The sequence below is a fragment of the Aspergillus ruber genome (assembly GCF_000600275.1).
Source record: "Aspergillus ruber CBS 135680 unplaced genomic scaffold scaffold00002, whole genome shotgun sequence".
Lineage (NCBI taxonomy): Eukaryota > Fungi > Ascomycota > Eurotiomycetes > Eurotiales > Aspergillaceae > Aspergillus > Aspergillus ruber.
This window is the reverse complement of record NW_024467298.1, coordinates 614,457-632,821: the sequence shown is the minus strand read 5'-3', so window position 1 is coordinate 632,821 and position 18,365 is coordinate 614,457. Positions and strand designations below refer to the sequence as shown.

General features: G+C 50.2%; 5 protein-coding genes across 5 annotated transcripts; 3 read left to right on the top strand and 2 right to left on the bottom strand.

Annotated features, from left to right (window-relative positions):
* Window positions 1-149: 149 nt before the first annotated feature.
* EURHEDRAFT_512286 (uncharacterized protein) lies at window positions 150-7,131 on the top strand (the record flags this gene model as incomplete). Its single annotated transcript, XM_040786053.1, has 5 exons — window positions 150-357; window positions 406-569; window positions 624-845; window positions 1,972-2,111; window positions 2,139-7,131. The coding sequence occupies 5 exons, from the start codon at window positions 150-152 to the stop codon at window positions 7,129-7,131; spliced, it is 5,727 nt and encodes a 1,908-aa protein (XP_040642677.1).
* A 371-nt stretch (window positions 7,132-7,502) lies between these two features.
* Window positions 7,503-10,514, bottom strand: EURHEDRAFT_399293 (DEAD/DEAH box helicase; the record flags this gene model as incomplete). The annotated part of the gene is made up of 2 exons (XM_040779910.1): window positions 7,503-10,149; window positions 10,216-10,514. 2 exons carry the CDS (start codon window positions 10,512-10,514, stop codon window positions 7,503-7,505), a joined length of 2,946 nt encoding a protein of 981 aa, XP_040642676.1.
* Window positions 10,515-10,959: 445 nt separating this feature from the next.
* Window positions 10,960-12,587, bottom strand: EURHEDRAFT_447044 (putative choline transport protein; the record flags this gene model as incomplete). The annotated part of the gene is made up of 2 exons (XM_040783645.1): window positions 10,960-12,292; window positions 12,343-12,587. 2 exons carry the CDS (start codon window positions 12,585-12,587, stop codon window positions 10,960-10,962), a joined length of 1,578 nt encoding a protein of 525 aa, XP_040642675.1.
* A 2,974-nt stretch (window positions 12,588-15,561) lies between these two features.
* Window positions 15,562-16,896, top strand: EURHEDRAFT_374061 (uncharacterized protein; the record flags this gene model as incomplete). Its single annotated transcript, XM_040778602.1, has 4 exons — window positions 15,562-15,653; window positions 15,708-15,989; window positions 16,038-16,171; window positions 16,220-16,896. 4 exons carry the CDS (start codon window positions 15,562-15,564, stop codon window positions 16,894-16,896), a joined length of 1,185 nt encoding a protein of 394 aa, XP_040642674.1.
* Window positions 16,897-17,644: 748 nt separating this feature from the next.
* On the top strand, window positions 17,645-18,363 carry EURHEDRAFT_408216 (uncharacterized protein). The gene has a single exon (XM_040780775.1). It carries the CDS (start codon window positions 17,721-17,723, stop codon window positions 17,943-17,945), a length of 225 nt encoding a protein of 74 aa, XP_040642673.1. The 5' UTR covers window positions 17,645-17,720; the 3' UTR covers window positions 17,946-18,363.
* Window positions 18,364-18,365: the final 2 nt, after the last annotated feature.

Genomic DNA, 18,365 nt, shown 5'->3' with positions numbered 1-18,365 from the left:
ACTCAATATCGCCATTGAGAGTGACCTGTTGTGGAGAGACGTACCTGCTTGCCTCGCATATAAGGCACCGGCGGACTGACCGAACTCTTCCTCGTCACTCACGCATTTCCATCCCAACCACTTCCTTTCTTGCTCCAAAGACAATCGCCATGGCTACTGCAATTCCTCTTCATCCTTACTATCCGTTAGATGCATTGATTGCCGGGTATTCTCCCAATGAAGCATCAGTCATCACGCTTCTTACCGTGGCCAGCGTGAGCTCTCTCGTCCTCCTGGGAACAACCTGGACCTTGGTCAGCCTTGCAAAATCCAGTTTGCGCCATAGCGACAGATTTGCTATTCTATGGTTTGTCTTATGTATGTCTGGCTCCTTCGATACATCTACGCGTGGCTAATAGGATGTAGCTGGAAGTCTTCATTGTTTCTTCGAAGGGTATTTTATCTTAAATCATGATCGGATGGGATCCGGACAGGACTTTATTGGCCAATTGTGGAAGGAATATGCTCTATCGGATTCACGGTACTTAACTTCGGACACGCTGGTGTTATGTATGGAGACCATCACCGTGGTAAGTTGACCTTCACCTGTCGGGCATGTGAACGAACTGCTAAATGTCTCTCAGTTCGTCTGGGGTCCACTCTGCTACTTGGTGGCATACTTGATCTTCGCCCAGCACTCCCTTCGGCATCCATTGCAAATAATCGTCTGCATGAGTCACTTGTATGGAGATACGCTGTATTATGCGACGAGCTTGTTTGATCACTACGCCCACGGAGTGTCGTACTGTCGGCCAGAGGGTTATTACTTTTGGATTTATTACTTTTTTATGAACTTCATCTGGATCGTGATTCCCTTTTGTAAGTGGCGCTTGCTCTGCTTCCTCAATGCATACTAACACACGACATAGATTACCTGTGGCAAAGTGTCGGTACGATATCGAACGCCTTGAAACGCGTGCAGGAGACGGCGAATCAGCGCAAGTCCCGATAGAGGTCTGTGGTTGGAGAATCGGGTATGCGAATCTAGAACGTTGCGAGCAGGGACCAAAGATCCCTGCGTACATACCAGAGAATGCCCCATACATACAGCCGGCAGCGGAGGGCCTATGATAATCTGCAGTACTCCAAAGTACGGAGCATTCTGCGGTGCATTAGAGACTTGAGAAGAGTTATTTATGGACACGACAATTCAGGCTGCGATCAGGTCGAAATCGGCCCACTCTGGTCCCGTAGGCAAAAGAAAAAAGAGAGAATACAATAAAACTCGGTCTCCGGTAGCACAACGGATCACATTCCCAGGTCATTGTCGTTTTTTTGAGTACCGGAATAGCAGTTCATGGAGGGATAATGACCGGGTGACAGTCTCACGTGGAGGTCGCAGCTAGAACTACCATTTTCCTGCATGAGAACAAAGCGGCGGAGTGAAACAACAAAATCGCCTCCAAAATAAACTATTTTGGCGCCATTGGACTCTGCATTCTCCATCGCCGTTGGGCGCAGATCCAGCGCTTTCTCCCTCTCATCAGCGCTTCGTTTCCCCGGCAGCACCGCCGACCTGCCATTTGACCGCCTCTTGAACACTTCCTTTACCATACAACTCCGACCAAGTACTTATTATCTTCTGCATGGATTGCTGGTCTGAGCGGCATTACAGTTGAACCAGTATCTCTTTCGTTGCTGCCCCAGGGCATGTCCGATAGATCGTGAGTACCTCTCATTCTGATCGGGTTTCATAAACAAACATCCGGTGACGTCGTTGGCTGGTCCCTTGTCTCAGCCAACGCCATTCAACAATCCCATTTATCCCCAGCTCTGCTACAAATGCGTCGGATACTTGCTATCTAGCATCTGCTAACCTATTGTTCCCTATTGTGTTTGCAGATATCGATGTCGTCGCCCGCTCCGCACCGCGCCTCCAATCGCGGGGGAAATCCTGCGACAACACCAAACAAAGGGCCTCCAGCACCAAAGCAAAAAACAGTGGATATCGGGAAACAGTTGGGAGCTTACGATACAAATTCTGTCCGTTCGAAGGTCCGCAAATGGCAACAACAAGGAGGTGGGGTAGTCATCGCCAACGACTGCGTTTATTACGAGGAGGACGAAGAGAAGTTGGAGAACAAGTCAAACGCCAATAGTTCACAAGAAAGATCGACTGCGAGAGATAAACAGACACGTACCTCGAAAATTCGGAGCGAAAGCACTCCCCGGAAACGAGTCATCAGTGACGAACATTGGAAGCTCAACCGGAATGCTCCCAAGCCCAAGGCATCACAGACCAAGTTACCACCGCCCAAGCGTATCTCGGAATATACCACAAACGATTCATTAGGCTCTCCACCACCCACACGGGATAGAAGGGATACAGTTAGTAATGATAAGTCCAAGCCATCTCCGGCCTCGCGGAGTCGAGAAAGGAGCAGGACCGTTGTGACCCCGGAGTCTGTCAGACAACACAGGAAGTCCAAGTCAACCCACGATCTTTCTGCAAGGACCGGTAATGAAACCCACCGTCTTGGGCGACCAAGACCTTCATATTCCCGACCGGAAACGGAAGCAAGGTCTTTACCAGATGAACGGTCCGAGATATCAGAGCGATCAAGGACAAAGTCGTTACCCCCCGAGGCGGATATGGACTGGGCAACCATCGAAGAAAACTTCGCCGAATTGTCGAAAAAGCGCACGCGAGGGCCAGATCCGAGCGCTGCGAAACCGCGTGTCCCTCCTGCTACTTCCCTTAAACCACCCAAGGGCGGTATTTTCAGCCATATGCTAGATGAGTCGAAGAAAATGTTTGCGAGACCGGAGCCGCCAAAGCCTAAAGGAACAAGAATTGAGGCGTGGCTCTCTGGCACCCCGGATACATACACACAGGACGGTGAATCGGATGTCGAAATACCAGCGCCACTGAACATGAGGCCCAACAAGGTTAAGCACTCCTCTCGTGACAGCTTGGATAGGCAGCATGCTCCTGATTCTCGTAGACGAGAAGGGAGCCATGATTCCGAACCACCATCTGAAAGTCGGTCTCGGAGGAGTACACACGCTCGACGGTCACGAGATAAGATTGAAGCCGACGAGGAGAAATCAACTGGAGAACTGTCGAATTTGCGGGAACGAGACCATACGCCTCCGCCATCGACTAGGAGAAAGTCGTCAGAAAGCAAGCAGGGCAAATCCCCAGCCAATGACAAGGAAAGTGAAGCGTCTGAGAAAGTGCACGAGAAGAGTGTAGAACTCGATCCAGAGGACAATGAGACGGGATCTCCACCCCCGGAGGAAGTAGAGACACCTGATGACAAAGCGCTCGTTCCGTTTGGACGTGAACGACCCTTTCCCACCACTGGAAATCGACTCCCTACCATTGCCTCCGCTGAGTCGGACAAGGCAGGGGATTCCCAGAAACCAGAAGAACTAACTGAACAAGGTCCGTCGGAGAAGGCCGAGCCAACTCCGGCCCAGGAGATTCCAGATCCAGAAGAACGCGATCAGTTTGATCCCAATTCCTTGCCCCTCGTTACCACACAATTAAAGCGACGGCTCACAACTCATGATGATCTCATCTCTGTTCTGTCCGGGTCGAACGGGAGGAGCCGAAGTCTCAGATCTGCCAGAAGTCTTCGGTCAAACAAGAGCCGCGCTCCAGACGCCACTGTTACCGACTTGCTTAGGGAGTTGTCGGCAGATGAGGTCAAATACATGCGTGAGCTCAAGACGCTGGTCGGTGGCGTCATCCCGGTGCTTCTTACATGCGTTCTGTCGAGATCAGAATCGGCTGTTGCAGCTGGTCTGTTTCGGCCTTCCATGGACCCTAAGGATGAGATGAACTTTACTAGGCCCATAGTCGATATGGGGGTGGCCATTGAGCGTCTCAAGTCACTACACAAGCGTATTCCCCAAGACCAGGTTGACCCCCTGTTACATTGGGCTACTGGAGCGCAAAAAGTGTATCGAGACTATCTCAAAGCATGGAGATTGGGGTTTAAGGATGTTGTTGTGAACTTGGCGCCTTTGAACGAATCTGAGGCTGCGAGAAACAATGATGAAAAAGAAGATGGAAATAACAATAACTCTGAAACAAGGAGCTTAGATGAAGGAATGGCACGGGACGAAAACGGCGACATTGTGGATAGTGAGGGGGAGAAGGTTGACGTGGCATACTTGCTGAAACGGCCTCTGGTTCGGTTAAAGTATTTGGCAAAAACCTTTAAAGGCATCAACATGCTTCAACCGTCCTCCAAAGCAGATGAAACTGCGTCGTCTTATCAAGCCCTTGTCACAGAGGCTCGCCGTCGTGCCCGGGAAGAACGTGCCAGGTTAGAAGATGAATCTGCTTCGTGCATCGATCCAACCCGTGCCCGTGACCCAGCCACCCTCGGAGCCCTGGCTGGGGTCACTGTTGACCAGACACGACGTGTGCGGGCACGCGACTTTTTCAACTTGTCCCTTTACCACTCCAGTGGTCAGGTCATTGACTGCCGCGCGGAACTTCTGATGAGAGACAATGCTCCAGTTAACGGTTCTGGTGGTGACCTACTTATCTGTGAGATTGACCACTCAGATCGTTGGTTGCTTTTCCCGCCTATCGATGCTGGATGTGTCTCAGCTCGCAATGGTGACAACAAGGGCGAGGTTGTAGTCATGATCCGCAGTCCGCCAGGCCAGGCGAAGGCCTGGCAAGAAGTCATCTCGCTCCAGATCGAAGAGGAAGAGGTCGCATTCGAATGGATTCAGTTGCTTGGGTTGCATCCTATCCCGCCAACTATTTGCAGAAGCCAGAGTTTCATTGATCGCGCGAGGCAGCGGCAGAAGCAATTGCAGCAACAACAGCAGGAAGAAGAACAAGATGCTCCTCCCAGTCTTCCAACAATCCAAGAAACGCCTCCAAGCCCGAGACACCTTGATGTTCCTATTGGTGAAAAGGCAACCTCACGTGCTGCCAGACGCTCCCTGACTCCCAAGGACCCGTCCACAGAACCAAGTGTTTTTGGATCGTCATTCGCGCTGGAATCACGAGATTCACTGAACACAGATATTACACGGCAATCAGACTATGTATCAGAAACTGCTAGACCTACTACAGCATCGCCTCAGCCTTCAATTCTTCATTCCAGAGATCCCCGGGCCATGACTCCCGTGGACGACAAGTCTCCAGGGCTCAAGCGATCGAAAGCCAAACGGGTTTCGCGTGTTGGTGAGAGTCCCTCGCCAGGTCCCGAAGACAAACCATCTCCTTCCACGCCCAAGAAGAGTGAGAGCAGGCTTCCTGTTCCATCTCCTAGTCCTGTTCAAGGTCCCAAGTCCTACAAGGAGCAGCAGCGCTTATCGCCCCAGGCTGAACACTCAGCTCAGCCATCCCCGCGTGTCTCATCTACACCTTCAAAGAGCCTGCCTTCCATCCCCAAGATTCGTCCAGCAAGCAGTTACACCCATGTGACTGAATCATTGGGTTCTCCGTCAGATGAGGAGGATGAAATTTCCTTGGGTTATGATGATTTACCCGAGTCTCTAGCTAGGAGGGAGAGCCACAGCCCATCAGACTCCGGTTCCAGTCAACCCGATGACGGCGACGAACCTCCTCCGCCGCCGCCTCACCGTTCACCAAGCTCGAGCGTTGCGAATGCACCTGTTCTCAGCCCAACTGGCGGAAAGCAGAGACGACGGGGTTCATCGCCGCTTAAGCATGAGTACGAACCATCCACGGCCTCTGATTCTCACTCTGATTCCAACTCCGAAACGTCGACCGTCAGACGGTATGATATTGATTCAACATCCGAGTACTCTGGATCTGAAGACTCGGAGGACGAATCTGAGTCTGAAGACGAGCTGGACTCGACTCTTCCGCCAACCGAACCTCGTGATCCTCTCAGGCCTTCTGAACGGGCATCCATCGTTCCCTCTGGCAGTAGCATCTCCCCATCTCATTCTGCGTCTCAAGTCGGGTATCGAACTGTGCCCGCGCAGCCCACAAAGTCTTCTAGAGTGATGGCATCGATCTTTGCCTGGTCTGACAAGGGTACCTGGGAGAGCTTGCTGTCTGACGAGTGTGTTATCATCGTCAGCCCTGGCCTAATTGAAGCCTACGAGATGAGTGTTGCTCCTTCGGAGTCTGGTCATGAGGATGGCGCGCAATCCAGTAAAGTACGGCCCATGATTGCTCTCGAATTGACACCACTGGTGCCCATCCGCCGTGGCACGGCCATCGACATTAGCATTCGCTCGCCGCCAACCGATCGATCAAAGGTCACCTGGAGCAACAATATCATGTTCCGCTCCCACAACGCCGACGAATGCGAAGTCTTATATGGCCTGATCAATAACTCCCGTATCAACAACCCAACCTATATCGCCTTACAAAACGCCCGAGGCCCCTTTGCCGATCAGCCAGACCCCCTAGAACGTTCCAACAACACCGCCGGGGGCATGTTCGGCTGGCCCCGCCGCCGCAAGAGCTACCGCGCCTCAGCGTCCTCCCCACGCTCCCTGGCCGATAACTCCGAAAGCAGCGTGGGAACCATGAGCAGTGCATTCTCCGCCCTGAAGCGCTTCGGCAACGGAAGCAAGATGTTCAACATCACGCGGTCAACGGTCACCTCGCGCAACGGGCAAGAAGACGGTTCCAGCACAGCCGGGGGTTCTACATCAGGAATCGGCCGCATCGCAGCAGCTATCAAGGGTGTCGATGGTATCGGTCTATCAAACGCCAAGATCCGCATGTACGTCCGCGAGACGCAAACTAAGTGGCGTGACATGGGTGCCGCCAGATTAACCATCATGCCCGCTCCTGCATCATCATCGGCACCCCGCCCCAACACCGCGGGCAGCGATGCCACCAACACCAACAACCCAGATGCTCGCCGCAGCGGCCTACAAGAACCCCAGAAACGCATTGTGGCTCGCGGTAAGACGCGCAACGAGGTTCTGCTTGACGTGTGTCTGGGCGAGAGCTCATTCGAGCGCGTGGCAAGAACGGGTATTGCTGTGTCTGTGTGGGAGGATGCACATGCTGGTGGTGCGATGCCGGAGAAGGGTGGTGTTACGGGAGGTTCGTATAAGATCTATATGATTCAGATGAAGAGCGAGGCGGAGGCGGCGTATACGTTTGGGTTGGTGGGGAAGCTGAAGTATTGATTTGATTTGATTTGTTTGATGGAGTATTGTGGATTGATTTATGAGTGATTGATTTATGCGATTTGATGGTTTACGGTGTTTTATGTGGTTATTATGTCTCGTTTTTTGCACATAGATGTGCGCCTTGATCATACCCCATTTGTTTTTTTTTTTTTTTTTTTATCCTTGGTTTCCATCCATGTGGTGTTGATACTTGTATAAAGTCGAGATATTACATATATAACTTTGGTATATTGCATTGTATTCATTCTATATAAACCCATGTTCTTTGACATACAAACAAGGAGACATAATGCCAGTCAGGGGTATCATCATATCAAGTACCACCATCTATGCTAACTTATAACACAGGTGATAAAGTGATAAACAAACTAATCTAGTATAATGGGAATAGAGACTGAATTCTCTCCAGCTTCTTTCTTAGTAGCTTCATCTACGGCTTCATCGCCAATCGTATCACTGCTAGGAAGAGCACCGCTCTTCTTAAAGATAAACCCAACTCGGTTATCCTCTTCCTGAACTAACGGAAACAAAACATCGTCATCGTCAATCACCTTCATGATATCATCCTCTGCGAATTTAGACTGCGACATCAAGAGGGGATCGATGTGCGCGTACGCAGCGAGCGATTTCTGCATTTTGTTCTTTTGGTTGATTGGTTCGTTTTCTTCTTCGTCTTCGTTGTCATCAGAGTCAGGGTCGTGTTTGCGTTTGGATCTGGATGGCCGAACGCGTTGGCGTTGGCGAATGAGGCGCTCTTGTTCTTCCATGTCGACTTCGGAGGCTTTAAGGAGGGTTGGGAAGTCGGGGAGGTCAGGGATTTCATCTTCGTCGTCGTTATCTTCTTTGTTTTGCTCCGATGATTCTCTTGCGGAGGAGTCCTCCGGCTCATCCTTGTTCGGAGGAAGGACACCCCACCCTCCACACTCACACCCTACCAGCTCATGTGTCTGACAAAGACTGCTCTCATCCAATCGAAACAAATCCTTCAGTTCATCCCTCGAAAACTGCGCAACCCCATCCTTCCGCTCCATAACACTATCCGCCAATCCAATCTTCGTAACCTGTCTCTGCCAAATCTTCTCCTCGAGACTACCTTTCAGTAAAACACGATAGATCCGACAGTGTCTCTTCTGTCCATCGCGATGAATCCGCGCCATTGCCTGCACATCAGTCGCTGGGTTCCAGTCGACGTCGAAGAGAACGAGACGGCTTGCGCCGATGAGGTTCAAGCCTGTTCCTCCTGCCTTTGCGGAGAGGAGGAAGGCGAAGCAGACCGAGGCGGGGAGGCGGTTGAAATCTTCGACTAGGGACTGGCGTTTTGTGGCGGGAGTGGAGCCGTCGAGGCGGAGGAAGGGGAGGGAGAGGGAGGAGAGGAGTTTGGCGAGGAGGTCGAGGGTGGAGGTGTAATTTGAGACGAGGACAATTTTTTCGGAGGTCTTGGTGCGGAGGTTGTGGAGGAGTTGGTCGAGGACGCGGATTTTGGCGCTCATGCCGGGGGAATTGTTGAGGCGGGCGAGTTTGAGGGGTATGGAGGAGAGGAGGGATGTGATTGTTTCGCTAGGTGTATCTTTGCCATTCGGCGCTGAGAGTAGGGATGGGCTGTTGCAGACTTTCTTGAGGATGGTGATGAGTTGTAGCGCACTTTCGGAGTTTCCAAGGACGCTTTGGAATATAGGGGAGGCGAGGACGTGTTTGTAGAAATTGGCCTGGGCGTGCGTAGGGTTGCAGAAGAGGACGTATTCCGTCTTCGGTGGGAGGTATTTGGCCAAGATATCTGCTGTCCTACGCAGCATGAACTTCGACGTGAGCTCCCTTAGCTCTTCACCACGAGCCTCGCCCTTTTCAATGTCTTTCCGCGTTGCTTCCGGTTGTCTGCTTCTCACGATTGGCGTTTCGAATTCCTTAACAAAAGCTTTGAAAGTCCCCAAAACACCGGGGTTAACCAAGTCCACTGCCGCAAAGAACTCTCTCAGATCATTCTGAATAGGAGTTCCAGAGAGAATAACCCTCTTCGCAGCATTCAACGACTGAATCGCCTGACCACTCTTGTTCTGCAGCGTCTTCAACCGATGACCTTCATCTGCGATAATAATGTCGACACCAGCGCCTCTCGTAAGTGCCTCCTGGACAGTCCTCAACTTCTCATATCCCACGATCATGACACTATAAGCCTTACCCTTCGTGAAATCTGTCAATCGCTTCCGATTGTCGTCGAGGACAAAGACTCCAATCCTCTCATTCCCTAGCCACTTCCGAAACTCCTTTCTCCAATTGCTGATCAGTGTTACCGGGCAAACAATAAGAGCCTTCTTTACCACAGGCTGACTCTCATAGATTGGATTCTGCTTCAGCAACGTCCACAACAGCGCAATCGTCTGAAGCGTTTTCCCCAGTCCCATGTCATCCGCCAGAATCGCGCCTTCACCATTAAACGAACGCAATCCCATCACGCACTCATAAAGAAACTGTACTCCCTCCCGCTGGTGCTGGCGAAGATGTTTGCACAAAATAGGATCAACAACGACATCCACAATCTGCTTTCCCTTCGGCGCTGAATCGGGTCGCTTCATCACCAACGCCCCCGGCGCTTTCGGATCATGACGTGGAGTAGGAAGAATTTTCTTCTGCGGTAAAACGGTCGTCTCCAGCAAAGGCGTCTTATACGCACTGGTCGACCTGGCAGTAGCACCAGCCGTAGCAGCATTCCTCGTCCCCAGCTTATTCTGACCCGCCAAAGGAATGAACTGTTTCGTAGGCACAGATGGCGCCACTGGAGCGGTATTGCTCTCAAGAAAAACCCTCCCCGACAGGTACTCTTTCCTCGGGATCTCAGAATCAACCTCGATCTCTTTACTCCCAGTTGACAGCATCGTACCGGGCTCGAGTTTCGACCCGTGGATTACACGGCCCATGTACTTCCCTGACATATCTTGTAGATAGGCATAGCCGTCGTCGCGGGTGATTAGGATACCGTCTCCGTCCCAGGTTTTGTTTTTTTTGGTGGTTGGTTTGCGCCTATTATACACAATACCCATTAGCATATAGTAAGAAACCAGTCAATTAAGGAAGGCATATCCATACCACAAGACATTAAAAAACCTCTCCCCTTCAGACCCATCCCCACTTCCAGTTGCCTCCTTCTCATCTTCTTTCTCGCCATTCTCATCACTACCAAACCCACCCTGATTCCTCACCTGAAACAACGGCCTCCTTGGAGCTGACTCTGTCTGCAAACGCTGTTTCTTAGCCGGAGGTGCATTCTGGTCATCCGTAATGGTGATGGTTTCTCTCGGGGCAGATTCAGTCTCGATTTCATTCGACGACGACGGCTGCGGTTGTGGTTTCCTTATTAAAGGAGGCTTGAAGGGCTTGAAGACCATGGCAATGTGAAAACAGTCTTCAAGCTGATTGTTCGCTGTTCGTTCTGTTTGTGGTAATTGGATGTTGGCGGACGCGTTGCGCGAGACGCGGAGGAGCGTGGACACGTGATTGAATATTACCGGATTGGGATGAATTTGGACTATGAGATGGTTTGAAGTAGACTCAAGAACGAATTTGAAATATAATATCTGAATGCTTGACTATTAACTACGCAAAGATGTCGATATTAATGAAATGAGAAATCATCATCTGTATACAAGCCATGTTATACCGCAAACACGCTTTTAAGGGTGATCAGGGAACATTAATTCGTAAGTTTTAGATATCAGCTAAAGCGTCCATTTCAGAGCAAGGGGGAAGAAGGGGAAACAAAAAGCAAAAAGGGTATGAACGAAGGAATGACAAGTTGTAGATCAGAAAACAAAACAAAGTAGGCGGTTGAGATCACCTCGCATCATCCAGAACAATCTTGTCAGTCAAGGGAATGTTCTTGGGCCCCTCGTACGATCCCATCCGGAAGAACCACCATACTCCAACAAAGACCGTCAAGCCACCAGTGATCAAGCAGGCGTAATTCATCGAAGCGGCATCAGTCGGCAGAGCGTAGGGGAAGCAGAAGATGACAACGAAGGCAATGATGTAGACACAGGAAACAGCGTTGACAATGAAGCCAATTATTCCCTTCATCCAGAAAAAACCGGGCTGGAACGACGACCGACGGGTCAGGATATGCGGGAAGATTGCGGCAAAGTAGGAAAGACTGGAGAGTTGGACGAAGGAGCCAACGAAGGCATTGAAGGCGGTCGACGAGCCGACGTAGATACACGCGAGGATGGTGATGATGACGCCGCAGACCAGGGTTGCGTTGAATGGGTTGTGCATCTTACTGTTGACGCGGCCGAGCCATTTGGGGAAGGGAGTGGCTCTGTCGCGAGCAAGAGTCCAGAGCGTACGGCCGGCGGTGATGTAGCAGCCGCAGCAAGTGATGAAGGTAGGCAAGAAGGCGACGATCAGCAATCCGAGAGCTCCGCCTCTGGTTCCGGTGGCCTGGTGGTAAATCTCGGCAAGGGGGAAACCGTAGACACTGGAGATGACTTTTGGGAGGTCATTGATCGAGTAGAAGATGGCAATCATGTAAAAGATACCGGTGATGAAGCCAACGCTCATCTGGGCCAGGATGGCCTTGGGGATGTTACGGCTGGGTTGAGGGATTTCTTCCGCCAGATGCGAGGAGCAATCGGGAGTTCCCACACTGTAAGCACCGTTGAGCATTCCTGCGACGAAGACAAACCCTTGACTCTCGTAGCCCGTTTTATTCTGCCATTCGCGCCAGACAAAGTCATTGGTCGCATACGGCTGGCCGTTGACGTGGGGCATGACTGCGCAGACGATAATCGTAACGAAGACACCAGCAAGAATGAAAAACATGCCCAGGTTACCAATGTATGGAAGAATGCGGTTCAAGAACAGGACGATGCAGCAGCAGACCCATGTGCAGATGACGAAACTGACGAATATATGCCAGGGTTTCGGTACGAAGCCGGGATTCATGAGGGCGTACATGGAAACGGTTTGTTGACCGAGAATCGACGACATCGAAGTAGCACCCAATATCCAAGCAAGGCAGTTCCAGAAACCAGCGAAGAAACCACACGGACGACCATACTTTCCAGCTGTGATCGAAGCCCAGTGGTACACACCACTGGCCGAAGGCATACCAGATGCCAGCTCCGCAATAGATGCTGCAACCAACCAGTAACAAACCGAGACAGCAATGCTATTGCGGTTAATATGCAATCTCAGTGGAGTGTATGATAAGAAGCTTACAATTCGTAGATCACACCCGGCGGTCCTCCATTGCTCAGCGCAGTCGTCACACTGCCACCTTGCGCAATCCAAGTGTTTCCGGTTGTAACAGCCACGGCACAAATACTGAGCAAGCTGAAGTTCCGTTCGAGTTCCTGGCGATGACCCGATGGGTTGACTAATTCCCCGGAGGCTCGTTCCTCGCTGGCGGCCTCGACGGTCTGCATTTTCTCCTCGGGTTTTGGGGTGAAATTTTCTGTCGTCATTTTGGCGATTCAATAAATGCGACGTAATGACTAGTCGAATAACGATTGAGTATAGAAATTATTGTACATAGGGCGAAATCAACGGTGTTGGATAAAGGGGTTCACGAGAGGCGAGAGTTGGCGGGAATGATGATATAATGTAGCACAAGGGTTAAAGAACGACACAGCACAACAACGGAATGGCAGACGAAACAAAATGATTATGGTAAGGTTCAGTGACGGCCGGACATGACAGCCTGCATAACGTTGGGCAGCATCAGAAAAAGAAAAAGAAGGAAAGAAGTGAGATAAGGCGATGGGTTTATACTTGGGGTGTCTGGTACACTTTTTGGGTGCGTGCAGCTGGGGTTGTGGAACTGGTGGAAACTGTCTGGGTGGATTTGAAGAAACTTAGTACGCATCTATGCCCAATCGGAGAAACATATCCCTCTACGCGCAAAGGCGAGCATCCACCGGGCACTTGATAATTGGCCGCCGGGATACGGCTGCCCACGGGCTACATCCCAAGAGGATCAGCGAATCATGACGGGGGACGCGGAGAATGCTCTTTTCCTAAAAGGGGAGCTTGAACAGATGCAACTCTATCAGGACTGATGCAGTCTTGTACTATAGATACTAGAGGCGATGATGGTGCGTTGAGGTGGTGGTGGCTTGGTGGCTACAAGGTGGTGGCGTTGCGATTGTCTTGTGAACTTTATCAAAAACATACAAGCCTGTTTTGCTTTTGCTTCATGTACCGAATTTTCTCGAAGTCACAAGTCACTTAGGGGTACATGCCGTGATGTTCGGATATTATACAAAGAGCGCGCTCATTATCCATATTGTGACTTTGGAACTAATATACAATGATTGATTATCAGAGATATGATGGCTCTATCTAAGCACTGGCCATCCGTTGTGCCAAAGTACGGAGTACGAAATACGATAGCGCTAGCACAGCATAAGGTAATTAGTAACAATTGGCAATTAACATCAACAACCCATTCTGATAGGGGAATAAACAACCATGGGATTCAGCCATCATGCAATCCGACCTATCAATACGGTGTACGGCGATTTTATACGTCAATTGTCAGCCACGCGGTAGAAGCCGATGTTCAGGTTGAATACACCGACCAGGGTGTCTTCTAAGTACTCCGTAGCATTCCATGAGCTTCGTATTATCGGCAATTCCGAATCTCAGATCGGTCAATTTATCTCATGCCGGAGCACGGGGTCCTCCGTGTAATGTCGGTGCTCGCTCTACTCCGGAGTAATATCCGCCTGTTTGTCTTGCCCAATTCTTTGTCCTCCAAACCTACAATTACCGCCGTCATACCCGACAGCAAGCCATTGGTAAAGGGTCTCTTTTATGGGATGGGGTCGTGGAGTCGCTCCTGAATCGTAAGACAGTGATCCCTGCACGACGGTGCGATACGGCACGCTCACTGGCAGCTTCCCGCAGCGCCGGACTTGAGCTTATTTCTTTTTCCTGAGAGTTTGATCGAGAAGACGCTCGTGTGGATTGACCGATGCGGGAGGTTTCTAGAAATTCTGGTGGCGATGCTGGGCTTGTCGCATAATAGGATTGTGTTCATTTCTCATCCCTGCATCCCTGTTCTTAATTGTGCTAGATTTCGGGGTTTTTCTTGTATGTGCAGGGATGCTGGATGGATAGTTCGCACAATCACCGAGGATACAGACTTACAAGTACAAGCACGGGGAATCAACAGAGTACCGATGACAGAGACAGAGTTAACTGACAGGAGATTATCTGATCCGATGCCGGTGGCATAATGGATTAAGTTCAATAAAACAGCCGTGGTCATCCATATCTTGGAATTACATCGAGGATGCGAGTTTTTGGATCAAAAGAAAAGACGCAAAAGCAAGTTACTAATGATCCCATCTTGGACCTGTACTAATCAAAATCTAGATTTGGAGCATTAGGCAAAGTTCAGTCCCCACTGTTCACGAAGCTTTACATGCTCTATCCTGGACAACATTCCAGAACCGGAGTGTGACCGAATCTCAACACATGATCCCACGGCATCCTCTGGTACACGGTGCTATACCCAAGGTATTCTTCAATATAGTGAAAATCCCCCTCATAACCATTAGAGCAGTTGCCGTGGTTGGGGAAATTAGAGATTGGTGTCTGTATTAATCTTACCATACGGTAACCGTGACAGAAGGCAAAAATGGATATTTTCTTTTAAAGTTGACGCTAATCTATGCAGGCCCATAGGCCCACCAGTCATGAAGTGGCATTCATCGGTAATACACAGTACAAAGTACAATACCACAATCCTCCACACACAGGATGAGTGATATTAATGTATCTTACTATTGCGATGACAATTGTTGCTCGCAGGGACTCAGGGTGTTAACTATATTAGGAACAGCTTGCTGCAAGGTGATTCAGGTGCTCGTGGAGTCATGGTTCCTTGAGCACGCGACCAATCAATGCCACTATGTACATAGCACTCTATTCGGAGCACCTACTGCTCTTACTCGGTAAACGCCAATGCAAAAGTTTGTCATTGCCAATAGAATTGCAGACATAGAAACCGTACTCCGAAGTACTGTACTCTGCGGTACCTGACCTAAAGCCAGTCCGCCCCCAGGTGGTCCAATAATCAACGTCCGTGAGCCATGGGTCAAGCTCGCCCCTCGGCTTCAGCCCTTTTCGCTCGTTGGTTCATGTCTACCATCCCTAACATATTATTATTCCTTTTTCTTGCCAAAAAGCAATTCTCTCATGATCTTCCCTTCATGATCCCTACCTTTAATTCCGCTTTCTGGCTGAATCAGGTCCAATCACATTGAAAAGTTTATCTGACTGCCCGGGAAATGTAGGTCACCCTTCTTATATCCTGCATGTATCCGCATATCTCGCTCTTGTTTCTCCTTCTCTTTCCTTTTTGGCTCTACTGGGAATGATCCTTTCGTTAATCTTCTCTTTCCCTTGTTTGGTAGGTTGAGAGCCGACAAGATGTCCAGTCTCGGTCCGGACTTCGCCCGCAGTTTTGCGCGGGAGACATGGGCTCTCTATGCAGTTGGGATGCTGGGCGTGTGTTTGCGATTGTGAGTCCTCGCCTTGTGTACAATTAGATGCGGATGGTGGTACTGACGAACTAGCACCGCTCGTATCCGTCGATTAGGCATTCGCAACCTCCAAGCCGACGACTATGTCATGCTGTTCGCTGTCTTGTGGTATACCATCCTCTGCGTGGCTCTGAATAAGGTGGTCTCCGGCGGCGGATCGAATCTGATGACGGACGAAGATGTGAGGAACTTGACGCCGGAGATCTACAACGAACGAGTTGAAGGAAGCAAATGGGTGTTTGTGAGCGAACATTCATTTGTAGGGGCCATCTGGTCACTGAAGACCTGCATGCTCGTGATTTACGCTCGTATTACGTATGTTGCCAACCATACGATCAACATGATATGTGCTAACTGTTGTAGTGAGGGACTGCACCAGAGACGCTGGATCAACTGGCTAGCCATCTATGTTGGCCTTGGATTTATCGCGACTGAATTGACGTTGTTTCTCATCTGCCGGCCTTTGTCGAATTACTGGGCCGTGCCTACGCCAAACTGTATGCCAACCGCTCTCTGGTCCATGCTTTTATACTAACTTATGACAGATCAATGCTCGTCGTACCAATACTACGAAATCATCCAAGGCTGCATCCACATCTCCGCCGACATCTTCATGCTCATCATCGCCATTCCTCTCCTACTGAAAGTCCGCGTCCCTGTGAGACAAAAACTCATTCTCCTCATCATCTTCGGCATGGGCGCCTTCGTCATCGTCGCCGCCATCCTCACGAAAGTCTACTGTCTCGTCCCCAGCCTCATCTCCTACGTCTACATGAACTGGTATTTCCGCGAAGCCACCGTCGCCGTCCTAGTCACCAACATCCCCCTTGTCTGGTCCCTCCTCCGCGATGTCTTCCCCTCCCTCAAGAGCTGGACCGGTGGATCCCGCGGCCGCACAGAAAACCGCTACCGCTCTGGTCGGTGGACGTTCAGCAAGGGCTCTGCGATTCGATCCACTTATGGACCACCAAGTCGGGGTGGTGTCAGTATGCACAGTATGCACGACTACCGACGGAGTATGCCATTCACGCCGCCGCAAAAGGTCATCTCGGAGATCAGTGAGAGCCCGGAGCCGAGTGAGGGCCGGGAATACAGTGAGGACGGTTCGACGCGGGGACTGCACATTCGGCAGGACGTTACGGTGACTGTGGAACGTGGTTCGCATCCACCGGCGCTGGATCAGTGGGAAGCGAACCGGACTCGAGCTGAAAGTCAGGTCTAATTGTCCCCTCTTTCCCTACCTTCCTTTTTACCTATTCCCCCATACACTGAACCACTATATATTTGCCTTCTTGTATATAATTTTGGCCTCTCTTTTCTTTTCTTTTTTTCTTTTTTTAAGCTATGGACTGATGATACGATACCTTTATGGGCCTTTCCACGAGTTCTCTCATCCGCCAATGAGGGTTGAGAGTGGTGGAGTTTGCCCTCTGATCTGCATGTGGGACGAAACTTTGTTCTCTTTCTTCGGACACGGTCTGGATATACGGATACACTCTGGAATAATTATACGTGTATATAGAGATATACAAAAACCTAAGAGTATTAGAGCTTGTTTTACCATTCCCCCATCCTCCAAAGCACATATTATCTCAACCCTAACTACTAACGTATGACTCGGGCACGTACCCAGCTGAATACAGGACGGTAAAATACGTACCAAATATACTAGCGTCCTGCCGATCTCCCGGTCTGTGCCTGGTAGCAAGCCAATAAACGCGCAGACAACCCCTGTGGGGCAAAGCATACGTCAGAGTAGTCGACCATTCAGCTTGGCCATAGTACGTGTTGGAGTATTCACTGCTATTTGGATCACTATTGGATACAGACAATTACCTTGGGTCGATCAGAACCCCTGGCTGGCATTCATTCGTAGGCCGACATGTCTATCCTCACTACTACCTATTGAACACTGTTCACTGCTAGCAATGCGATGCGATATCCAAGTGTACAAGAACAGAAACTCTTATCCGAAACACCAGCAAACATACTTCAAAACTCTACCAATCGTCGAACCTAAAACCGGCTGTCAAATGTAGTTGGCACATGTCTGCATGCCTTGGCCGCGTGTCGCTGGTATCACTGATCCCATGGTTCGCCGCTGCAAGTGTACCAAGTTTCATTTCCCTGGGACATGGATTCTCATGGTTCCATGGATACGGACACATATTGTCGCAAATAAACGTGTGTAACTATTTTATCCGGATTTATCCTCAACCGGCCTGCCGAGGAGAGTTGACCGGTTCACGGGATCTGCGCGGTGATCTCTAAGTGGGATACTGTTCTGTCCGCTGTGGGAAAACGTGTGTTGCCGTGCACTCCGGAGACAGTGGAGTCTAGCAGAGGAAGGTATTAAACTTTGCTTTGGAGTCGCTTGTGCAAAGTTTGTTCGGGGGCTGTCGTGGAGGTGACCTTGTTGACCGTTGGACTAGTACAGTTTTATATTTAGGAGATTTTGGAGTAGAGCTGGAACTGGAGTGCATGCACGTGGTCTTGGGGCTAATTGCTGTCTTGCTTTAGGTGCATGTTTGGGACCTACCTTATTTGGTTCCGGAGAAGGGTTAAGGTGAAATGCCTGTGTTATGAGCTTGGTGAATAGCTGGTTGTGCGATTGAAGTATTGTGTACAGCGTCCACATGTATCTGTATGTAGTAACTCCATTCCAACGTATTGACCGTATTCAACGGAGAA